Here is a 22,858-nt window from a genome sequence, read left to right on the forward strand (position 1 = left end):
ATTGTAATCTATGATGACGTAGTGTGTTACTAACGTACTCATTGAGACTGTGGTTCCAGCTCACTTCCGATCATTGACCAGGTTCTCCACTGGTAATGACTCCACTCATGTTCTGCAATTCATTGACATCCCCTTGTTGCAGCCCTGAGGCTAACACATAAGGAGAGAGAGGCCTAGCCACCTACAGTCTATACTACTACTATCACCATCATCTTCTCCACTACTCTTTGCACTCTCTCCAGACCCTGGTCCACTGCATCTCTCTATTTCACCTGGAAAAACATATCTATAATTAATAATCAGAAATCAGAAGAAAAGAAAATTATATTACCGAAACAATTGGAGATCCCAAAAGTCTAATATACTCATTTGTCAAGCTTAAAAGTCTCTTAAATTGGGGTTCATCGTAGTCCATGCGAATCCCAAGTAAAATTGCTACAATGATATTGGCCACAGCAGCGTTTAAGATCAATGTGTTGTCAAATGGCTTTCCTACAGAGACAGTAATGAACAAATATTAGTAAGACAATGCAGGATGATCATATCAGAGACCTAATGAAAAACCCATAAAACGACCCCCATCTACCACGGGGCATTAAATTCATTATGCTGGTGTTTTCTAAAGTGGAAGGGGGACTTTTAAGCCTCTTGGCTACCAGAATCTAATTGTGTACTGTAGGATACCACTTTATTTCTTAGTATTATTTCAAGTTTTTTTTTTTTCTACTTTTAAGAATATAACTAAATATTAAAAGTTGTACTTAGGCTAAAAAACAAATAGACCATCTATTCTTGAAACGGTTCCTTTCTTGACAGTATAATGTGCCATGTACAACCAAATTAAAAGTAGCTTAACTACATTGACATCCTGCCATGTTTTTGTATTCCCGGACAATCCCTTTAAGTACCACATGTCACATTTCTAATAGTGATAGTAGCAGGGTCAGCATACTCTACCTTTGAAGGATGCAAAATATGTAGTTAAGTAGGTACATTCATCAGCAATTTTCTCTTCTATGGTACTCTTTCCCATGCCAAAATCCCGTAATGTGGTTAATGTAAATCTTCTCATGATCTTCCAGTTTTCACCATTTGAAAAAATCACTCCTAAAATATTACAAATAAGGAGAATTTGATTTTTTAGATTTCATCCTCTGATCTACAGTTGATGGTCTATCAAAAAGACTCACCCATTCCTTTGTCCAAATTCTCATATATTTTAGGAATTCTTCTTTCTCCAAAGTCTTCGGCATGATTGACAAGAGCATCCTTCACAGTCTCATATCCAGTTAACACTACCATTTTTTGCATTCCCAATTGGACACTAAACACTGGGCCATATTTCTTTGTAAGCTGAAATACAACATTGGAAATTACTTAAATCCTTTATACTTTATAAACACATCCTAATACAGCTCCCTGGTACCATGCATCAATTCCTTGTCTTCATTTATGTTGATTGAGTGCCAAGAAAACTATGTAAAGCAGCAAGGACTCATAAAGCCAGTGTCCCTGCTCCTGTAACATTTGGCTCAAGGCAGACCAGGAGGAGAAAGCATCCACTACACTTATCGGTGGAGCTTAAGGTCGCTGACGTTGTCATCTTTAGAAGAACATTTTAGGAGCAAGGCTTCATTTATGGTGCCAGACAATGGCAATGGCAATTATCGGACGTATTTGGCCGATTATCAGCCATTAAAGCCGATGATCGCTTTGTGTAATCAAAGGCATTGATCAGCCAACATGAACTATGGTGGCTGATCATTGCTTTTGATTGTGTTTCAACTCATTGAAGACAAATGAGATTGAGAGCAACGATCTGCTGCCGTCGCTCTGTGTACGAGGAGTGGCAGCAGCAGACCGCCGCTATCTCCTGTGGGCTATCTAAAGATCGTCGGAAGAACTTTCTCCCTGAGATCGCTCCATGTAGTAGGGGCTTTACTCAGAAAAGAGAGATACTAGAGAGAGAAGGTACTTTTTTATGAGCCAATGCCCATCTAATCTCTTTAGAAGAGAGTTGGTCTAGATTGGTCTAAACCATGGGTCTCCAAACTGCGGCCCTCCAGCTGTTGTGAAACTACAACTCCCATCATGCCTGGACAGATAAAGCTTTGGATTTGGCTGTCCAGGCATGATGGGAAATGTAGTTTTGCAACAGCTGGAGGGCCACAGTTTGGAGACCCATGGTCTAAGCCATGCGATAACTTTGGGCCAACCTGACTCCTGCAAAGAACTTTGCACATGTTAGCTTACACAACTGTCTTATCCATAATCCCTTGTGCTTCATCCAATCACCTGCAAGCACCACTGTGGTGTTAGCACCTCCAACTCACCCCCCAATATAAGGTGATTTACATCCTGGAGGCGGCTAGTCGACTCTATGTGTAGTGGAGAGCGGGTTTGAGCAGGGAGGAATAGGGACAGAGAGGAGGTAGATGGTGAGTAGATTCTGGGCACATTGTAGGGGGTTCTCTGTAGCAGCAGGGAAGCCATTGTCTAGTATCATAAGTCACAAGGCGCTGTTTTTGCACATTATACCAAGTCAATGGGTGCTGGCTGGTCATTACCTCAAGTCAATGGGTGCTGGCTGGGCATTATACCAAGTCAATGGGTGCTTGCTGAACATTATACCAAGTCACTGGGTGCTGGCTGAGCATTATACCAAGTAAACGTTTGTTGGCTGGGTATTATACCAAGTCAATGGGTGCAAGCTGGGCATTACACCAAGTCACTGTGTGATGGCTGAGCATTAAACCAAGTCACTGCGTGCTAGCTGAGCATTATACCAAGTCACTGGGTGTGCATTATGTCAAGTCAATGGGTGCTGACTGGGCATTATACCAAATCAATGGGTGCTGGCTGAGCATTATACCGAGTCAATGTGGGCTGGCTGGGCAATATACCAAGTCAATGGGGGCTGGCTGGGGAATATACCAAATCACTGGGTGCTGGCTGGGCAATATACTAGGTCAATGGGTGCTGGCTGGGCATTATACCAAGTGTTGTGAAAAAAAAATTCCTATTATGAGTCAGTGGGTGCTGTGAATTCAGTGTCCATTCAAATCAGTCAGTGGGTGCATTGCTTGAAGTTAACCCAGTGTTCCTGTTCAGTGGAGTTCCTGCTTAGTCGGATTATTGGATAGTCAGTTCATGTAAATATTTACTGTATTGTCTTGAAAAACACATGTAAAAAAATACTAAAAAACACATTCAAATCCCCATCAAACCTCTGTACAATAAAGTATTCAACCCCTTCCTTTCCCAGTGTACTCCCCACACAGACACACAGACACACACACACACACACACACATACAGACACACACACACACACACACACTATTGGTTAAATCTGTGGCCTTATAAATAATTAATTTATTTAGCTCCCTTAATCATTCAAGTGTGAATGCACACTAAATCACACAAGGTAACCTGCCTTTCAGCAACCAATATCTGTTGGCAGAATCTTTAGGAGGTTGTTCTATCACAGTTAGCGGACATTATCCTCTGTGATATATACCCCAGGATGAAACATTACTATTGCCTTTTACCACTCATTGAAAACTCACACAATACCTTGTGGAACCATTGTGGAACATTTAGCAGCCAGCCACCATGTGTGTCCGTAAAAATAAAACAGAAATGCTACTATTCCTTGTCACAAGTGCCAGTGACTAAAAACCCCACGGCTATGGTAACAAGAATTTTAATATTTAAAAAAAAAAATGTAAATATTTATGGTGGGCAAATATTTTTATGGAGATTTTTTTTAAAGAGACACAGGCACATGCCTGGTAGCTTATTGCTAGCTGATGTTGGCTCAGAGGTTAGCACTGTAGCCTCGCAGCACTGGGGTCCTGGGTTAAAATACCACCAAGGGCAACATCTGTCAAGAATTTGTATGTTCTACCTATGTTTGTGTGGGTCAATTTAGATTTTGAGCCCTAACTTCTCCTCCACCAACATTTTGTCCTTCTCTGGGCTCAGATTCACTTGGTAGACTGTAACACTGCTCCCCTCGGCGATAATGTTTCTAAATGCATTCTCCATGACGTGAAGCAGGGGGATGACGTCATTCACACCGTAGTCTTTATGCACAATGCAAATGACCCAGGGAGTTCCCATTTAGTTTGGTTGGTTGGTGCTGGCACCACGATTGACTACTCACTGCAGTGGAGCTTGAACTTTGAAGGATCTTTTCCACAATACCATCCTGGTTAGTATTCACCTGACCACTGGGCCTTACTGGGAGCTGCAACTTTTATCCAAGCCTGTTGGGCTTGCCACTACCACGACCCCTGAGTTGTTTCTGAAGGCTGTTAACGATGATGGCCCATCATTGAACTGTTACCAGACTGCAGCTCACGCTGGGTCACTCAACGTCTACATTAAAATCAAAATAAAATAAATTGAAATTGAAGTTAAATTAGCACTTCTATTGGTGCCACCTAAACTAACGGATACAAAGGGTGCCACACAAGGGGGGGTGAAAAAGTACTTGAAGGTGGATGGTTAATTAGAAAGTTTATATTTTTTATGCCACTGTTCCACCAAGGTCCACTACTGTGGAAATTGAATGATTGACTGGCTAATTAATATATTTTTAAAACTGTCATTTTCCAAATAGTGACACTGTAACATCAACATCTGTTGAAAAAAAATAAATCGCTACTCTGTAATAGTCCCACTATTGTAGCTACCATACAGTAGTTTGGCTTTTTTTTTATTGTGATTCGTTTGCATTTGATTTGAGAATATTATCGAATCCGACCCAAAAATAGCTAACCTTGCAAATCGAATTTTTTGCTTTGCTCGTCTCTAATTACAATCAGAACAATCTGTGCAACTATTACAAGATCTTTGCAGTGTGGGATAATTGTATAGAAGTCTTTGTGCCACAGTGACCAGTAACCATAACTGGTGTTGGATGGTTTCAGCCACATTACTGGTGTTTTCCTCCCTGCTGCCCTTTGGGCTGATTCAGATGTCCAACAACATCATATATGTTATGATTAGAGATGAGCGAACCTCGAACATGCTCGAGTCCATCCGAACCCGAATGTTCAGCATTTGATTAGCGGTGGCTGCTGAACTTGGATAAAGCTCTAAGGTTGTCTGAAAAACATGGATACAGCCAATGACTATATCCATGTTTTCCACATAGCCTTAGGGCTTTATCCAACTTCAGCAGACACTGCTAATCAAATGGCGAAAGTTCTGGTTCGGATGGACTCGAGCATGCTCCAGGTTAGCTCATCTCTAGTTATGATGCGTTTACACAGAGAGATTTATCTGACAGATCTTTGAAGGCAAAGTCAGGAATGGATTTAAAAAGAGGTGAAATCTCAGTCTTTCCTTTATTACCCGTTCTAGACCTGTTTTACTCTGTTCCTGGCTTTGGCTTCAAAGATATGTCAGCTAAATGCACCATTAGGTATGACAATCATGTGCATGTGGCTCGTACTGCAGCTCAACACATTCAAGGGAATAGGGCTGAGCTACAGTACACAGGACCAGTACATAGAGCCACAGTCTTCCACTCAATAATACAGTAACTAAATAACATTTACAAATGCAGATTCTGGGGATGGGTAACTCCAATGATCATATGCTCTGATATATGAATAAGTATTTTGAACTTAAAAAAAAAAACTACACATTTACAGTATTGTGGTTTATTGATTCTACATTTCTGAAATGAAGATATGTCCTTACCTCTAAAAAGGTGATATCAGGCTTCTTTAGATCCATCTGATGCAAATTCCCAATCAGTGGCAAACATCGGGGTCCAGGAGGAAAATTTGTGACATCATTTTTATTCCAATTTTTCAAAACATTTAGGATATAGAAAAGAGTTAAAACCAGCACAAAATACGAAGCTACAGAGAATCCCAGATCCATAGCGGTGACCGGAGCTGATGTGTAGGTAGGAATCTTACAGCAAAGGAATTGTGTATTATGCTTCACCTAACCTTTGGTCTTCACCTTTAACTAGACTTGATTATATAGAATGAATGCTCACTGGAAAATTACTAATAAGATCACGTGGGCTAAAGAAACATTGAGGATAAAAAAATATAGATAAATAAATGTCAGCCCCAAATTTTCTTTGGATAAAGATGAATAGTTCCTTTACATTTCTTGTGACTAGCAGGGAAAATCCAGAGCAACGGGAAAATGTTAACAAGCTGACAAAGGAATAAAAACAGGTTGTGATGAGTGAAAAAAGACAACTTACATTTAGTAACAATTTATAAATAATCCATTAATCAATAGAATTTTTGGGAAGAAAAATAAATAAATTGTAATGACCGATCAGGTATAATAGCAGAAACACGGACAAGTGAGCCCTGAACTGACCCAGTCCTGTGTCCCTGCAGCCGACTTACCACAGTCTGTCCTAACTGACAGTGGGTAACTTGGAGATGATCCCCACACCGAATAGGGGTAACACAAGACAAAACGTGGCAAAAACACACAATAAAGAAATGTCAGCAATCTGGGTTATACACTGTCAGGTGGCAGAGGTACTGAATCACAAAGATAAATCAAGGTCAGAAGACAAGCAAGAGATCGGGGCAGCCAACAAACAAGAAACACGCCAAAATGTCTGAAACAGGAGGTAATAGCAAAACAGGGAGCTGTGACAGCAACTATTGCAGATACAGAGAGTGTAGTATGAGAAACCAGTGGTCTGATTCAGGATAATATTGGCCCAGCCCATGTTCTCATACCATAGACACCTAAGAATACACACACTGGGAACAAACCTGCCTGTCACAGAATGTAAGGCAAATCTAAGTTCACTCTGCCATTGCCAGAGAACACAACAGAGGAAATTTGAGCAGAGAAATAGGCCAGTGTACAGACTACCCAATGAATCTCAAAACCTGACCATCAATGCAGTCTTGGCCGCGTGCCAGGAGACAAGGAATCCGGTGCTAAAGCAAGGTCATGGAAATGCAGACCATATCCCCCTGCAAATAAAGACTGAGAAGTGTATGTGCTAAAATTAGGCCGTGGCACTTTAATACAGGTAAACATTAAATATACTGTTGAGCAAAACCATAAATGAATAAATATGAAATTAACAGCCTAAGGTTATGTTCACACTGAGCTCCGCTGAGGAATCCCGCCTATAACAGTGTCCCACAGTGTGTCTATGGGAGGGCTTGCGCATCTATGCTTCCTCCGCTTAGGAGCGGTGGGAGTGGAGGTGAGCAAGCCCTCCCATAGACACACTATGGGACACAAAGGCAGGCGGGATTCCATGGTGGAGACCTCCGCCGAGGAATTCAACCAATTGTACTCAGTGTGAACATACAATAACAGTCCAGGACCGTGTAGGCTGTGGGCAGCCTTTATATAAATATGCTTCCAATCTTAAAAATTTTAAATTTAAAAAAAATGGGGGGGGGGGCAAAATTCAGTGTGCCCCCCTTTAATTAAAGGAGGGCCCTTCCACAGATATGCAGGCCTCAACCCCTGCAAATAAAAATGTGCTAAAATTAGGCAGTGGCACTTTACAGGAAAATACAATAAAAGCAAAACCATAAAATCAATAAAATTAAAAGCCTAAGAGTCCAGGACCCTGTACACCCCGTAAAGCAGGGTGATAATACTCCACTAGCCTGGGAACCATTGACCAGGCCCCACTTCAAACAGCGCCACAGCACCCAATTGAATCATAGACTGGGAATCAGCATTCAAAATGTCAGACCGGATGTCCTACAAATGTATAAGACTTGGTAAGTAATCCTCTAAGTCTACATGCCTTAAAGAAAACCCTCCCAAGGATGACATAAAGTGGATTGACTGACTTTTTTCTGAGAAATAATCTCTGAAAAAACAAACAATTGTTAAAAAAAAAAAAACATTTAAACAAGGCCAAGACCCACTTCACTTCCTATAAAAAATCTAAAGTTTTTATCTTCCCAATGTTGTTACCCCCAGCGTGTATAATTATTATATTTGGAGGGGGCAAAGCAACTGGCAACCTACGCAGGATGCCGTAAATTTCCCTCCAGCGAAGGCCACCATAACCGAACCACTGAACCTCAAACTTGTCAGGTTCCAAACTAAGGTAAACCCATAAGAACATTCCTGTGCTCTCTTAGACGCCAACACAATAAATGAGTGTCCTATAATCCAATTACATCTCCTAGGACGTGCAACGAGAAGGAAAATAGTTAACTAAGAACTAAACCAGGATGAATATACAGTTTGAGGCCATGTTCAGACCCGCATGAGAACTCCCCACAGCACACATCAGAGAGTGTGGCATGCTCCATTGTGCCGCACGCTCCATTGTGTGAACTGACATGTCAGTTTCTCGCGGCGCCGCTAGGGATCCTGGCCGGAGTGTATACCATGTGTGCCTGGGGCATTTGTAATCATGAAGAGGGTGGGGAGGAGCGACGGAGATGCTTCACAGACCTAGGGCATGGGTACTCTAGGCTGCCAGTTCAAAAGTAGTTTTTTAGAACAATAACTGCATCACCTGCCAAATGGACCCCTGGACAGATCTTGGATCGAAAGCAGCTATCCGAAGGTACAAGCGTAGCAGATTCTGGGTGTTTTAGTGAGGTGGACACAAGCATGCAGTGATTTTAAGCGCTAAGTAGCAGCATACAACGTTCTGGAGAAGATGTGACTGATAGGAATAACCCTGACTGTAAATGCCAACAAACCCAAAACAGATTGTAATTCTATCAATGTCACTTACTTTACACAATAACCGCTTCAAAGCAGACCACAACCTATGCAATTTACCACTAGGCAGACCGAACTCCATTTTTAAAGTATCCAACATAATCCCCAAAAACTCCAATCAGTGACAGGGCAATATAGTTTTGTCCTCAGCCAAAGGTATGCTAAACTTGCTAGCCATAAACCTAAACCTAACTAACAAATCCATACAAGCTGATGATTGAAGCTGATGACTTAAAATAGTCTAAATAGAGTACAACAGCGCCATCTAGCACACCTTCATTCACAAGTCAATGTAAGAACGGAGCGAATGTTTCAAAGTAATACCAAGACAGGGTGAAGCCCATGGGCAAACAATGGTCCAAGTAAAATGTTATCAAAAAACAAACCTAAGCAATTAACACCAACAGGGTTAACTGTTACATTTATATATAATCAGAACTCAATAGTCCAGGCAATTAAAAAAAAAAAAAAAAAAACTTTGTACTTGGGTTATTCACTTATCTTATTCACTGTCTTATATCAGGAAATCTCGTCTTGTTTACATCAGTTAAGCCCTGTGTAATCTATGGAGAGGGTAGGCAGGTGGAGGAAGGAGGGAGATTAGTTACCAGCAGAGAGCAGAGAACAAAGGATTACACAGTGGGAGCCGTGTGAAAGCCAGTATTCAGATGTCAGAGAGGTCAGTGTTGACCTCAGAGGAGGTAGCCTGGTGATGAAGCTGTAAATTAACTCTTTGTTGTCCTGTTTTGGTGTCTCATCTCCCTCCACCCCTCTCCTCTCCATAGAGAACGATAAAGACAGAAGGGGAGCTTCAAACTGCTTTTTCATGATAAAAATGCATTTTTCAGCTAATAAACCCAATTACAATGTTTCTTAAAATCCCCCGTACTATTGATTTCTGCAAAAAAAAGAAAAAAAAAAATTAAACGACAGTGACACTTTAATAAATCGCTTGTGTACAGATTGCAAAGCGTACATTACGCAGTTACGTATGCATTTCATTTGCATTCATCTGCGTACACAGTTGCATACATATTGCGTACATTTCAGTCTAGAGTTAAGATTATCGGGAGCAATGCAAAAATTACACATTCCGATCTTCGAGCAAATGATTCGTGATTAGAGATGAGCGAACCTGGAGCATGCTCGAGTCCATCCGAACCCGAACTTTCGGCATTTGATTAGCGGTGGCTGCTGAAGTTGGATAAAGCCCTAAGGCTATGTGGAAAACATGGATATAATCATTGGCTGTATCCATGTTTTCCAGACAACCTTAGAGCTTTATCAGTTCAGCAGCCACCACTAAGCAAATGCCGAAAGTTCGGGTTCAGATGGACTCGAACCCGAACCCGGTTTGCTCATGTCTATTCGTGATCGGTGAACACAAATCGTTTGAGTTTTACGAACCTGTTTGCTCATCACTACTTGACCTCTGTCTCTATTACACTGGTCAAAAACATTTGGAATTAATATTAGGTGGAGACTAATTAATGGGAATGTCATGAAAAACTTTGTAAAGATAAAGAGATAATGGTAAGATAATGTTCAAACCATAGAGACAAAAGAGGATCAGCAATTGTGACATGTATGATAAGCAAAGAGCGGCGTCCTATGGTGGACTGTATCTGATGAGTGATTGGAGCTTGGATTCTGTGCATACATATGATGGGACCTGGTGCTAGATGGCTGAATAGGAAACAGTAAGATCTGTTTGCCATAGGTATGCTGTGTTTTGGACTATGACACTGACATTTCGGGAACAGGCACAGATAGGGTTAATCGGAGACACAAGACATGCTCGAAAGGTTTCCATTGTAATGACGATATAAGTAACATCAATATACCCCTGATCTAAGAGCATTACACAGATTTTGCAAGTGGGCTTAAACCAGGGCGGTAGTGATGAGCGAATACTGTTCGATCGAATAGATATTCGATCGAATAGTAAGGTATTCGATCTATCGAATATTATGAAATAGTTCGCCGAATATTCGATAAATATTTTATAAGCGTTCAAATCCCCCAGCTTCCGGTTTTTACCTCCAAGGGGTCGAATAGATATTTTCAATAATCAAATACTTGTTCCCATAGACTTTAATAGGATTGAATATATTATTAAATATTTCACTATTCGCTCATCACTACAGGGCGGTGGTGGTGGTGGTTGTGGGGTAATATGTGATGTCACACACAACTTCTGAACAGGCAGCATATTCACAAAGAGTTAATTGAGGTGTAACAAGAGTTGAAAACTCAAGGTGAGAAGCAATTTTTTTTTTTTTTTTTTTTTTTTCAGAGTAAGAAAGAAGAGCATGAGGTGCCTGAGGTATTGATCCTTAGGGTCCCTGAGGTCACCCTTTAGGGCCATCAGGTCTGTAGATAGGGACAACTCAGTCTGCAACTACACCACTACAATTAACCATCACCAGCATACTTAACAGAAAGAGGATGAAATTCATTTCCAGATTGCAAGGACCAAGTAGACGGGGTCAGATTGGCCCATGAGGGTACCATGGGAACCTTCTGGCTCTGACATAGTAATGGGTCCCAATGATTAAACAGAAGTCACTATTTGTGGAACTTTTTTTTTTTTTAAGGAAAAACCTTACAAATGGTATTACTCATGTCTAGTGTTCAATGATAAAACATTACACAAAATTACATGTCTGTGACATAATATGTATAGATGAAGGGACCCCAGGGATCTTCTTTGGTGCGCCCAAGGAGACTTAGTCTGACTCTAAAAGTTAAATGGAAGGAGAACGAAGGATGAAGAACTAAAAGGGAAATGTTTTATAAGGTGGAAATGCACATTAAAATGGGTTCTCTAATTTTACACCAGTCTTAAATAAAGCCCCGCCCCTTTCCTCCAGCCAGATTTACTAAGAATCATACGCCTCTCAGTAGAGACGGACAGCCCTGCACCTGGTGCAGGCATTGAGGGTGCAGGTGTAGATTTGTATCATCATTTGGGCCTGCACCCATTAGGGGCACAACATTCATAAATCTAAAGATTTTCTCATATTTTAAGAGGGAGTAAGGAACTTCCTCTGTTAACTTCATGTGCATTACTAGACCAAATGAAAAAATTGGTGTGTTGTTTTTCTTTTTTAATGGACATTCAGTTCCCTGTATCGGACACCTTCACCTTGACCTAGTTTCCAAGTGCAATCTATTGAGAATCATTAACTGTTTTGCTTCATCTTTTCTGCTCAAAACAGTGTGAAAAGTTCACATGTGCTCTACTGGAGCCAATAAGCCAATACACCAACTGGATCTTGTTAATTAAACATTACAACATTGCACTTTGATACAGTTCCACATAATGAGTTATTGAGGATTGGACTTAATACCTGGATAGTTTAGTGGATTTGTGGTTGGCTGAAGTAGTTGGCACGAATGAGAGGGTTGTTGATAATGGTGTATCTTTCCAGCAGAGAAGAGTGCCACAAGAGTCTGTTCTAGATCTTATTTTTTTCTTAAATGTTTGTTTAGGATAGTGACATAGTAGAAGGCTTGATAGGTAAGGTTAGTAATACAGGAGAAGGTTTAGTAGGTAAGAATAGTGACATAGAAGAAGGTTTGGTAGGTAAGGATAGTGACATAGTAGAAGGTTTGATAGGTAAGGTTAGTAATATAGGAGAAGGTTTGGTAGGTAAGAATAGTGACACAGGAGAAGGTTTGGTAGGTAAGGATAGTGACATAGTAGAAGGTTTGATAGGTAAGGTTAGTAATATAGGAGAAGGTTTGGTAGGTAAGAATAGTGACATAGAAGAAGGTTTGGTAGGTAAGGATAGTGACACAGGAGAAGGTTTGGTAGGTAAGGATAGTGACATAGGAGAAGGGTTGGTAGGTAAGGATAGTGACATAGGAGAAGGTTTGGTAGGTAAGGATAGTGACATAGGAGATGGTTTGGTAGGTAGGGATAGTGACATAGGAGAAGGTTTGGTAGGTAAGGATAGTGACATAGAAGAAGGTTTGGTAGGTAGGGATAGTGACATAGGAGAAGGTTTGGTAGGTAGGGATAGTGACATAGGAGAAGGTTTGGTAGGTAAGGATAGTGACATAGGAGAAGGTTTGGTAGGTAAGGATAGTGACATAGGAGAAGGTTTGGTAGGTAAGGATAGTGACATAGGAGAAGGTTTGGTAGGTAAGGATAGTGACACAGGAGAAGGTTTGGTAGGTAAGGATAGTGACATAGTAGAAGGTTTGATAGGTAAGGTTAGTAATATAGGAGAAGGTTTGGTAGGTAAGAATAGTGACACAGGAGAAGGTTTGGTAGGTAAGGATAGTGACATAGTAGAAGGTTTGATAGGTAAGGTTAGTAATATAGGAGAAGGTTTGGTAGGTAAGAATAGTGACATAGAAGAAGGTTTGGTAGGTAAGGATAGTGACACAGGAGAAGGTTTGGTAGGTAAGGATAGTGACATAGGAGAAGGGTTGGTAGGTAAGGATAGTGACATAGGAGAAGGTTTGGTAGGTAAGGATAGTGACATAGGAGATGGTTTGGTAGGTAGGGATAGTGACATAGGAGAAGGTTTGGTAGGTAAGGATAGTGACATAGAAGAAGGTTTGGTAGGTAGGGATAGTGACATAGGAGAAGGTTTGGTAGGTAGGGATAGTGACATAGGAGAAGGTTTGGTAGGTAAGGATAGTGACATAGGAGAAGGTTTGGTAGGTAAGGATAGTGACATAGGAGAAGGTTTGGTAGGTAAGGATAGTGACATAGGAGAAGGTTTGGTAGGTAAGGATAGTGACATAGGAGAAGGTTTGGTAGGTAAGGATAGTGACATAGGAGAAGGTTTGGTAGGTAAGGATAGTGACATAGGAGAAGGTTTGGTAGGTAAGGATAGTGACACAGAAGAAGGTTTGGTAGGTAAGGATAGTGACATAGAAGGTTTGGTAGGTAAGGATAGTGACATAGGAGAAGGTCTGGTAGGTAAGGATAGTGACATAGGAGGAGGTTTACTCTTACTAGGTAAAGCTATGTTCACTAGTAAGAATATAGGTGTAGCCAGCTCCCTCACCTTTGAGCACCGATGACAACAAACAACGAAAATTCTCAGTAAAGGAAGGCGCAAAATGAATGTCTTTATTGAGTGCAATAAAAGCCACACGTTGCAGACAGAAGCTCTGTCCTTAGTCATGGCTAGCCACAACTGTTGCCATATCCACTATTTATACCCATAAGCACAGGTGCAACAATCATTGCATTATACACAACAGGTGACAACTTAGTAAGTACAAAAATATGACAATATATATAAAAGCATAAAGGTACAAAAATACATATAGTAATTAAAAACATGAGACATTCCTGCGTACAGTACATGAATGCATGAATGCACAGATTCACACACTAATGTTATTTGCAAAAATGGCACACAGAAGGAAGCAAATATATAAAATACCTAATAATGCAGGAGTAACTTTCTTCTAAGATTTAACCCATGTGGTGCACAAGTTCCTAGTCGGAAAATCCAATAGGCTTCACAGTCTAATAATTTTCTTCGTATATTCCTCTCCCCCTCAAAGGAAGAAACACTTTCTCTAGAGCAAAGACCTTAAGAGAATCAATAGATCCTTGATGGAAATCGAAAATGTCTTGACGCTCCTGCCACACTCCTGCCACTAGTGTGTACAGCGTCATAGACATGTTCCGCTATGTGGATTTTAAGTTTCCGTGAAGTGCACCCTATATAGGTTTTATTACAGCTAGTGCACATTTTTGCTAGAACAATTTAGAAAATTCTTAATTTCAAATCTCTGTACGCCATAAATATCAATACCAATTTGCATAATCTACACTAGGCTTGACCACATTTATAAAAACCTTTACAACTGAGCCAGGTCCCAGATCGAACAGGTTTTGAAGCAGATACTGCAGGACATAGCATATCTCCTAATGTAGCCGCTCTCCTAGACATTATGGGGGAAATTTATCAAGGGCCATACGCCTATTTTAAGGTGAATAATTGGATTTTTCGCCCAGTTTTGGCCTAAGTTCTATTTATGAACCAGTATTCGACAGGCGAATATTTTTTAGATGCAACTTTTTTTTTATCTGCCTGTTTTGAGTATTCACCCAAAAGTTTGCATAATCCGGGATTAGCGCCCAATATATCATTTGTGACTTTTTAAAAAGTCGCACAAACAGGTGCAGGCCTACGTCTGGTCAGTACCAGGTGAAAATGCTTGCGCAATTTTTGCATTTATGCGACTTTTTGTGTGACATTTTTGCGACCTTTTACTTAGATACATTCACTATGGCAGTGCTACATCTTAATAAATCTGTCACAAGATATTGGAACAAAATACACACCAATCCCCATTAGAATAGTTGCACATATTAGACTCCTTAGTAAATGCCCCTCTATGTTGCAACCTTGGCTTAGAATTGTATTTAAAATAGTGTCCCCCTGCAAAATGTAATGCCCTGTTTGCAAATAACATTAATGTGTGAATCTGTGCATTCCCTGATTTTGGGATATTTATACATTTAGGCGGAGATTTATCAAAGGGTGTAAAATTTAGACTGGTGCAAACTGCCCACAGCAACCAATCACAGCTCAGCCTCCAGTTCTGGTGAAAGGAAAGAGGAGCTGTGATTGGTTGCTGGGGGAAGTTTGTACCAGTCTAAATTTTACACCCTTTGATAAATCTCCCCCTTAGACTTCATGTACACAGCAATGTCTCATGTTTTTAATTACTATATGTATTTTTGTACCTTTATACTTTTATATGTATTGTCATATTTTGTATTTACTAAGTTGTCACCTGTTACCTATAATTGTTGCACCTGATTGGGATGACGTAATCTAGTCTAACATCGAGGTGCTTATGGGTATAAATAGTGGATATGGCAACAGTTGTGGCTAGCCATGACTAAGGAAAGAGCTTCTGTCTGAAACGCGTAGACGATAGCCTTGTTTGCTCCTGTGGCTTTTATTCCACTCAATAAAGACATTTGTTTTCCACCTTCCTTTGCTGAGACAATTTTCGTTGTAAGGCTATTCACACCAGATTATTAGTCTAGGTAGATACATTTTTAGGCTATGTTCACACTATGTATCTGTGCGGCTGTATTTTTAATGCGGCTGGAAATGTGCGGCTGAAACTCCGGCCGTGGGAAAAAATAGACATGCGGCTGAAAACATACGGTCATTTACTTGAAAATCTGGTTCAACTAAAAATAACAAATAAAATCTTTAGAAAGTGATGCAAACACCTCTGGATGCATCTGGGAAAGCAGGGAACACAGTTTACAGGAATCGCTATTACCGGGGTTTGCGATCCCCTGCAGTATGCCGATGCCTCTCATGGTTAATATATTTAATTAATAAAACACATTTTCGTTGTAATAAAGTGCCTTTCATTGTTCAATAATTAAATTTAAACGAATCCATCATTTTGCAATTAAATATACTGTTAAAATAAATATATATATAAATAAATAAATGTATATTTATATATATATTTATTTTTTGACAGTATATTTAATTGCACAATGATGGATTCGTTTAAATTAAATTATTGAACAACGAAACAGATTTTATTACAACAAAAATGTGTTTTATTAATTAAATATTAATTAGTACAGGAGGCTCCATTAACCCCTTAAGGACGGGGCCCATTTTCTTAAGGACGGGGCCCATTTTTATTGACAACAACACTATATATTTTTTTTTTACACATATACTAGAAGCCCCCCTAGGGGACTTCTAGTATATACACTTTGATCTCTCATTGAGATCTCTGCAGCATAGATATGCTGCAGAGATCCATGAGATCGGCACTCGTTTGCTTTCGGCTGCTGCAGCCGGAAGTAAACGAGTGCCGAGCCGGGGACGGCGCCATCTTGGAGTAGTCCCCGTCCGGCTTCAGAAACAGAGATCGCTCCTCCGGGATAACATCCCGGAGGAGCGATCTCCGCCACTAGACACCAGGGAGACGCTGGATCGGGTAATCGGATGCAGCTGTCATGTTTGGACCGTGCCCGCTAATACCTACGGTCCCGGGCTACAAGCGGCACCCGGGACCGCCGCGGTTGAGAGCGGGGTCGCCGTGCGGCCCCGCTCTGAACTCCCTTACCGGCAATAAGGCGTACCTATACGCCCTTTGTCGTTAAGGGGTTAAGCAGATAATTCATATTCCCGGTAATAGAGCATTCTGTACTAATCAACACTTTACTTTAATGAAAACATCAAATGTTTCTTCTAATTATGTTATCACAATAGCATTATTAGAAGAAACATTTTGAATTATATGTGCGCTCAGCTGATTGGCTGATCGGCTGAGCGCACATATAAAGATGCTGCATAGATGCTGTAAAGATGCTGCATACTGTAAGGAGCACAACACCGCTCACAATGATGGGTGTTGTGCTCCTGTTTGTGTGTTTTTTGTGTGTTTCTCCCTTTTTGTTTTTCAGATATCGGTATCCTGTGGATTACGTCGTATTCCGTGGACTAGGTCGATGACCAGCGGTTGTTTTTTTTTTTTTTAATAAAATGGTCAATGAGGGGTGTGGGGTTTTTTATTTCTTTACTTTATAGACTTAGTAGTGGAAGCCGTCTAATAGACGTAATCCATTACTAAGTCAGGGCCTAGTGTTAGCAGGTATAAAATGGCTAACACTAACCCCCCATTATTACCCCAGTACCCAATGCCACCAGGGGTACTGGGAAGAGCCGGGTGCCAGTGGTCCCGGAGCGTCAAAACTGGCGCTCCTGGACCGGGCGGCAGCAGGCTGGTAAGATTTAGGCTGGGGAGGGCCTAAACCAATGGCTCTTCCCACCCTGGTGTTACCAGGCTGCTGTCGCTTGGTTTTTAACCCGGCTGGTTATAAAAATAGGGGGGACCCTATGCGTTTTTTTTTTTAAATAAATAAATAATTTAAAAAAAATCCATAGGGTCTCCCCTATTTTTATAACCAGCCGGGTTAAAAACCAAGCGACAGCAGCCTGAAATTTTTTTTTTATTCAAATAAAAACACCCCCACACCCCTCATTGACCATTTTATTAAAAAAAAAAACAACCGCTGGTCATCGACGTAGTCCACAGAATCCAACGTAATCCACAGGATACCGATATCTGAAAAACAAAAAGGGAGAAACACACAAAAAACACACAAACAGGAGCACAACACCCATCATTGTGAGCGGTGTTGTGCTCCTTACAGTATGCAGCATCTTTACAGATCGCTGCTTACAGTCTGGTCCCCCAAGGGGTTAAGGGAGGATGTATTGCATCCCCCTTAACCCCTTGGGGGCCAGACTGATGTCAGGCTGCACCCATCCCAACAAGGAAGGGGTTAAGTGACCCCCCTTCCTTACTGGGATAGGTGCAGTGCTGGGGAGGGGGTGGGGAGAGCTTTATACTCACCCCGATGTTGCCTCTTCGCTGGTCCGCAGCACAATGAAGTCACTGTACTGCGGACCGGCTCTTTATATGTGCGCCCAGCCAATCAGCCAATCAGCTGAGCGCACATATAATTCAAAATGTTTCTTCTAATAATGCTATTGTGATAACATAATTAGAAGAAACATTTGATGTTTTCATTAAAGTAAAGTGATGATTAGTACAGAAAGCTCTATTACCGGGAATATGAATTAACGGCTTAATGGAGCTTCCTGTATTAATTAATATTTTATTAATGAAACACATTTTTGTTGTAATAAAATCAGTTTCGTTGTTCAATAATTTAATTCTAACGAATCCATCATTGTGCAATTAAATGTACTGTCAAAAATAAATAAATATATAAATATACATTTATTTATATATTTATTTATTTTAACAGTATATTTAATTGCACAATAATGGATTCGTTAGAATTAAATTATTGAACAACGAAATGGACTTTATTACAAAGAAAATGTTTTATTAATTTAATATATTAACTATTAGAGGCTATTTTTGAAGTACTCCGTACGGACCGCCTGTCAATCCACGGCCGTGAATTTGCACACTTCCAGCCGCAAACAATGGTCTCGTTCATTTTTTACGGGTCCGTTTACGATCGGGCCGTAGGCTCATACATAGTGTGCACTGTGCAGCCGTATAGCGTATACTTTCCAGCGTACGCATGAACCGGAAAAATACGGCCGATGATTTACCGCCCGCAATACAGCCGCACAGATACATAGTGTGAACCTAGCCTTAACCCAATTCTGGGAAACGTCTCCAAGTTTCCCAGGAATGGATCCAGCTTATCTCCAACACCAAGGGTGGAGCGGCAGCGAGTGGAGCAGCGCTGAAAAGCCGTTGGCTTGATGAGCGGAGTGCAGAACAAACAAAGTGCTTTGCTTCGTTTAGATGAGTGATTCGCTCATCCCTACTTATAATACTATTATGCAGTCAAGCGCTAAAAATTTGAAGTAAATTTTATGCCCACAGTTTAACCCTTTAGATGCTGTGATCAATAACAACTAAAATGTTTTTTATTTATTTATTTATGTTTGTCAAATTTATTTTTTAGTAAAAATAATTACAATAGATGTACAACATGTGTGGCTCACAGGCCTCTGAGACATATTAGTGGAGTATACAGTGGGATTGCTCATTGCATGAATCAATATAATCAGTGAAGAATAAGTAGCTTTTTTTAAACCTTATTTTATAGCCATATGTTGGTTTTATTTTACTCTATGTGACCCTGGTTATTCTCATGCATAGATCCCTCTCCATGTTGCTGCCCTAGTTGTCCGGGTGGTCCACACTCTAGCCCCCCGCCAAATTCTTATGGCTTTTCTATGTATCTACAGGATAAGGCTAGTTTCACACTGCATTTTTGCTGCCAGTTTAACATATCCGTTTTTCTATCCATCAGGATCCATTTTCCATTGACTTATGTTATAAAAAAAAGATTAAAAAGGATCTTTTTTATATATTTTAGCATACACAAAAAACATGAGTTGACCATTGTTGTATGTTAAAGTTAAACGTTCATAAACACATTCAGTTAAGCGGATGCAAAAACACAGTGTGAACCTACAGTAGCCTGATCACCCATGACACAATAGAATTGTAATTATATTTTACAATGACATGTATCAGATACAATAAATATGACTATGTTCACACATAGGGCGACATGTATCAAGAGGCGGTTTGTGTATTTTCGGCAGAAAGTGCCGATTTGCGTATTATTTTATACGCAAATGGGCATTTTGCGAATAAAATTGCAAATCGCCACTTTCCGCCGCATAGGGTGTGTGAAGGGGGCTGGACGGGGGGCGCAGACTCATAGTCCGCGCGATTCATCATTTTTTAAACTGGCGTAAGTTGTCGGCTGTGCGCACCGACGCACACGGGATTTATGTAGAGGCGGTCCGTCTCTACATAAATCTCCGTATCGCTGGAGATGCGGGGACATTTATAAGTCCGGCGTAAAAAACGTCGGACTTAATAAATGTCCCCCATAGTATTTTTAACCGAAAGCAAGAGGGGGTTAAAAAGACAGAAAGACTATGTTCCCGTCACATCTTTTTTTTTGGCCGTTTTACAGCTGTCTTTTAGAAAGCCATTCATTCAAGTCCAAATATCAATTGTTATTTTAAAATGGCGTACAAATAACGGCTGATAATATGGAATAACATCTGTTATTTGGACTCAAAATTAAGTCAGAAGAAAACTACTCCTTGCTGATTCTCCTGGATCTCTCAGCAGCATTTCACAAAGTAGACCACCAGTTCCTTCTCTCCATGCTTCGTTGTTTTGGCCTCAAGGGCTCTGTTTTCTCTTGGTTTTCCTTCTACCTCTCTGACTGGTCCTTCAGTGTATCCTTCCCTGGCTTTACTTCTTCTCCTATTCAGTAAGGGATCAGTTCAGGGTCCCCTCCTCTTCTCCCTCTATACAGCCCCCATCCGATAGACCATCAGCAGGTTTGGCCCTAACTACCATCTCTACGCTGATGACACTCAGCTATACACCTCTTCCTGTGACATCACTCCTACATTCCTACAAAATACCAGTGACTGTCAATCCGCTGTCTCTAAAAAAATTTTTGCAAACTCAATGTTTTGCAAATGGAACTTCTGGTATTCCCTCCCTCTAACCAACCTCAACCTGACATCTCACTCCCAGTCTGTGGTGCTAGCATCATTCCTGCGCACCAAGCTCGTTGTCTGGGGGTTATGCTAGACTCGGATCTATCCTTAACTCCCTATATCCAAGCTCTTGCACGCTCCTGTCACCTACATCTCAAAAACATTTCCAGAATCTGCCCATTTCTCACCACTGACACCGCTCAGACTCTTACTGACGCCCTGATCCATTCTCGTCTTGACTACTGTAACTCCCTACTAATCCGTCTTCCTTTCTCTAAGCTCTCCTCTCTCCAGTCTATTTTGAAGGCAGCAGCCAGGCTCATCTTCCTCTCAAGCCGATACACTGACGTCTCCCCTCTGTGCCAGTCACTGCACTGGTTACCCATTAAATACAGAATACAGTTCAATCTCCTCACCCTCACCTATAAAGCTCTCCACAACTCTGCCCCTCCATACATCTTCTCCCTCATCTTCACCTAACATCTTACTCTACGTTCTGCTAAGGATCTTACACTAATCTCTACACAACCTCTCACCTGTGCCTTCAAGATTTCTCTCGTGCTGCGCCAGTTCTTTAAAATGCTGTAATGAAAGACATTAGGCTCATTTCCAACATTTACAGTTTTTGCAGTTAAAGTGACACTGTCACCCCCTTTTTGCATTCTGACATCTCTACACAATTGTAATGGGTAAATTTAGCGGTTTTCATACCTTATTTTATATCATACGTCATGGTGCTTGTTCAAGTAAAAAGTGATGTTTTATCAACTGCAGATTGTGTTAAGTGGGCGGGGCCTCACAGCATTAGCGCCATTTAGCCCTGCCCACCATTGGCCCCACCCCCTAACCGCCCATTGGAACAGGCTGGCCTAAAGGTTTAGGCCCCACCCCCTCTAGGTCGGCCCACCAATCGTCATCAAGGGGCGGGGCCAACGTTGCCATTGTGGGTGGGGCTAAATGGCACTAATGCCGCGAGGCCCCGCCTGCTTAACACAATCTGCAGTCGATAAAAGATCACTTTTTACTTGAACAAGCACCATGACGTATGATATAAAATAAGGTATGAAAACCGCTAAATTTACCTTATACACCTGTGTAGAGATGTCAGAATGCACAAAGGGGGTGACAGTGTCACTTTAAGACTCTTATAATATTTTAAACTCTAAACTTGTCTCCCCTTCTGCTGTCCTCTCACCTTATACTCTATAGCTCTGATGGTTTCATGCACTTTTTACCTTTACTCAGACATTGGCGTGTGACTGGCTCATCCAACACTTATAGGCACCTTCTTATTCTATGTCCAATGGCTGGACCATCGACAAATAAAGCACTTGTTGCCTTTTGTGTCACCCTCAGTCTTCCTAGCCTGTAGAGCAGGTCTCTCACTCCCTTTGTGTCTTTATTTATTTTAAATCTTTAATTTTGTTATGTGTAAATGTAACCTTAGTATTTTGTATTTATAGCCATTAAGTTTTATCTGTTGCGACAAATTGCAGAGTTTTTTTTGTTTTTGTTTTTTTTCAAAAACGAGACACGGCACAAATCATATGCAGTTTGGGGGCATTTGTTATTCCAGCAACAGGTGTCAGGTCCACATCAGTGACTCCTGGGGGAAGGCAAAAGGTGAATTTCTGCAGGAGACTTGTAAAAAAGATGAAGAGCTCCATTCTTGCTAGTGTCTCTCCAGCACAAGCTCTACGACCTGTCATAGAAGAATGATCAAAGATTTGTAAAGACTCCCTTGCAAAATTGTATCCTTACGTTATCTGTCACTTTCACCTGTCAATCAATCTAACGGGAGACAATAATGATTTATAATTAGAGATGAGCGAACCTGGAGCATGCTCAAGACCATCTGAACCCGAACGTTCGGCATTTGATTAGTGGTGGCTGCTGAAGTTGGATAAAGCCCTAAGGCTATGTGGAAATCATGGATATAGTCATTGGCTGTATCCATGTTTTCCAGACAACCTTAGGGCTTTATCCAAGTTCAGCAGCCACCGCTAATCAAATGCCGAAAGTTCGGGTTCGGATCGACTCGAGCATGCTCCAGGTTCGCTCATCTCTATTTATAATGAAGAAGTCCATCGCTCTTTA

At 41.0% G+C, this 22,858-nt stretch overlaps 2 protein-coding genes across 2 annotated transcripts in view; both read right to left on the reverse strand.

The window, feature by feature from the left end:
* Positions 1-5,900, reverse strand: part of LOC138795290 (cytochrome P450 2K6-like) — a 53,631-nt gene extending 47,731 nt beyond the window's left edge. Inside the window, exons 1-4 of the mRNA XM_069974281.1 lie at positions 5,715-5,900; positions 1,191-1,353; positions 958-1,107; positions 332-492 (exon numbers count right to left, since the gene is read on the reverse strand). Coding sequence (XP_069830382.1) covers positions 332-492; positions 958-1,107; positions 1,191-1,353; positions 5,715-5,900 — 660 coding nt within the window. The remainder of the gene's footprint in view (positions 1-331; positions 493-957; positions 1,108-1,190; positions 1,354-5,714) is intronic.
* Positions 5,901-22,281: 16,381 nt separating this feature from the next.
* The window catches only part of LOC138795291 (uncharacterized), a 32,705-nt gene continuing 32,128 nt past the window's right edge, over positions 22,282-22,858 (reverse strand). The window contains exon 19 of the mRNA XM_069974282.1: positions 22,282-22,463. Within this exon, the coding sequence (XP_069830383.1) occupies positions 22,282-22,463 (182 nt within the window). The remainder of the gene's footprint in view (positions 22,464-22,858) is intronic.

The sequence above is a fragment of the Dendropsophus ebraccatus genome, chromosome 6 (assembly GCF_027789765.1).
Source record: "Dendropsophus ebraccatus isolate aDenEbr1 chromosome 6, aDenEbr1.pat, whole genome shotgun sequence".
Taxonomy (NCBI): Eukaryota; Metazoa; Chordata; class Amphibia; order Anura; family Hylidae; genus Dendropsophus; species Dendropsophus ebraccatus.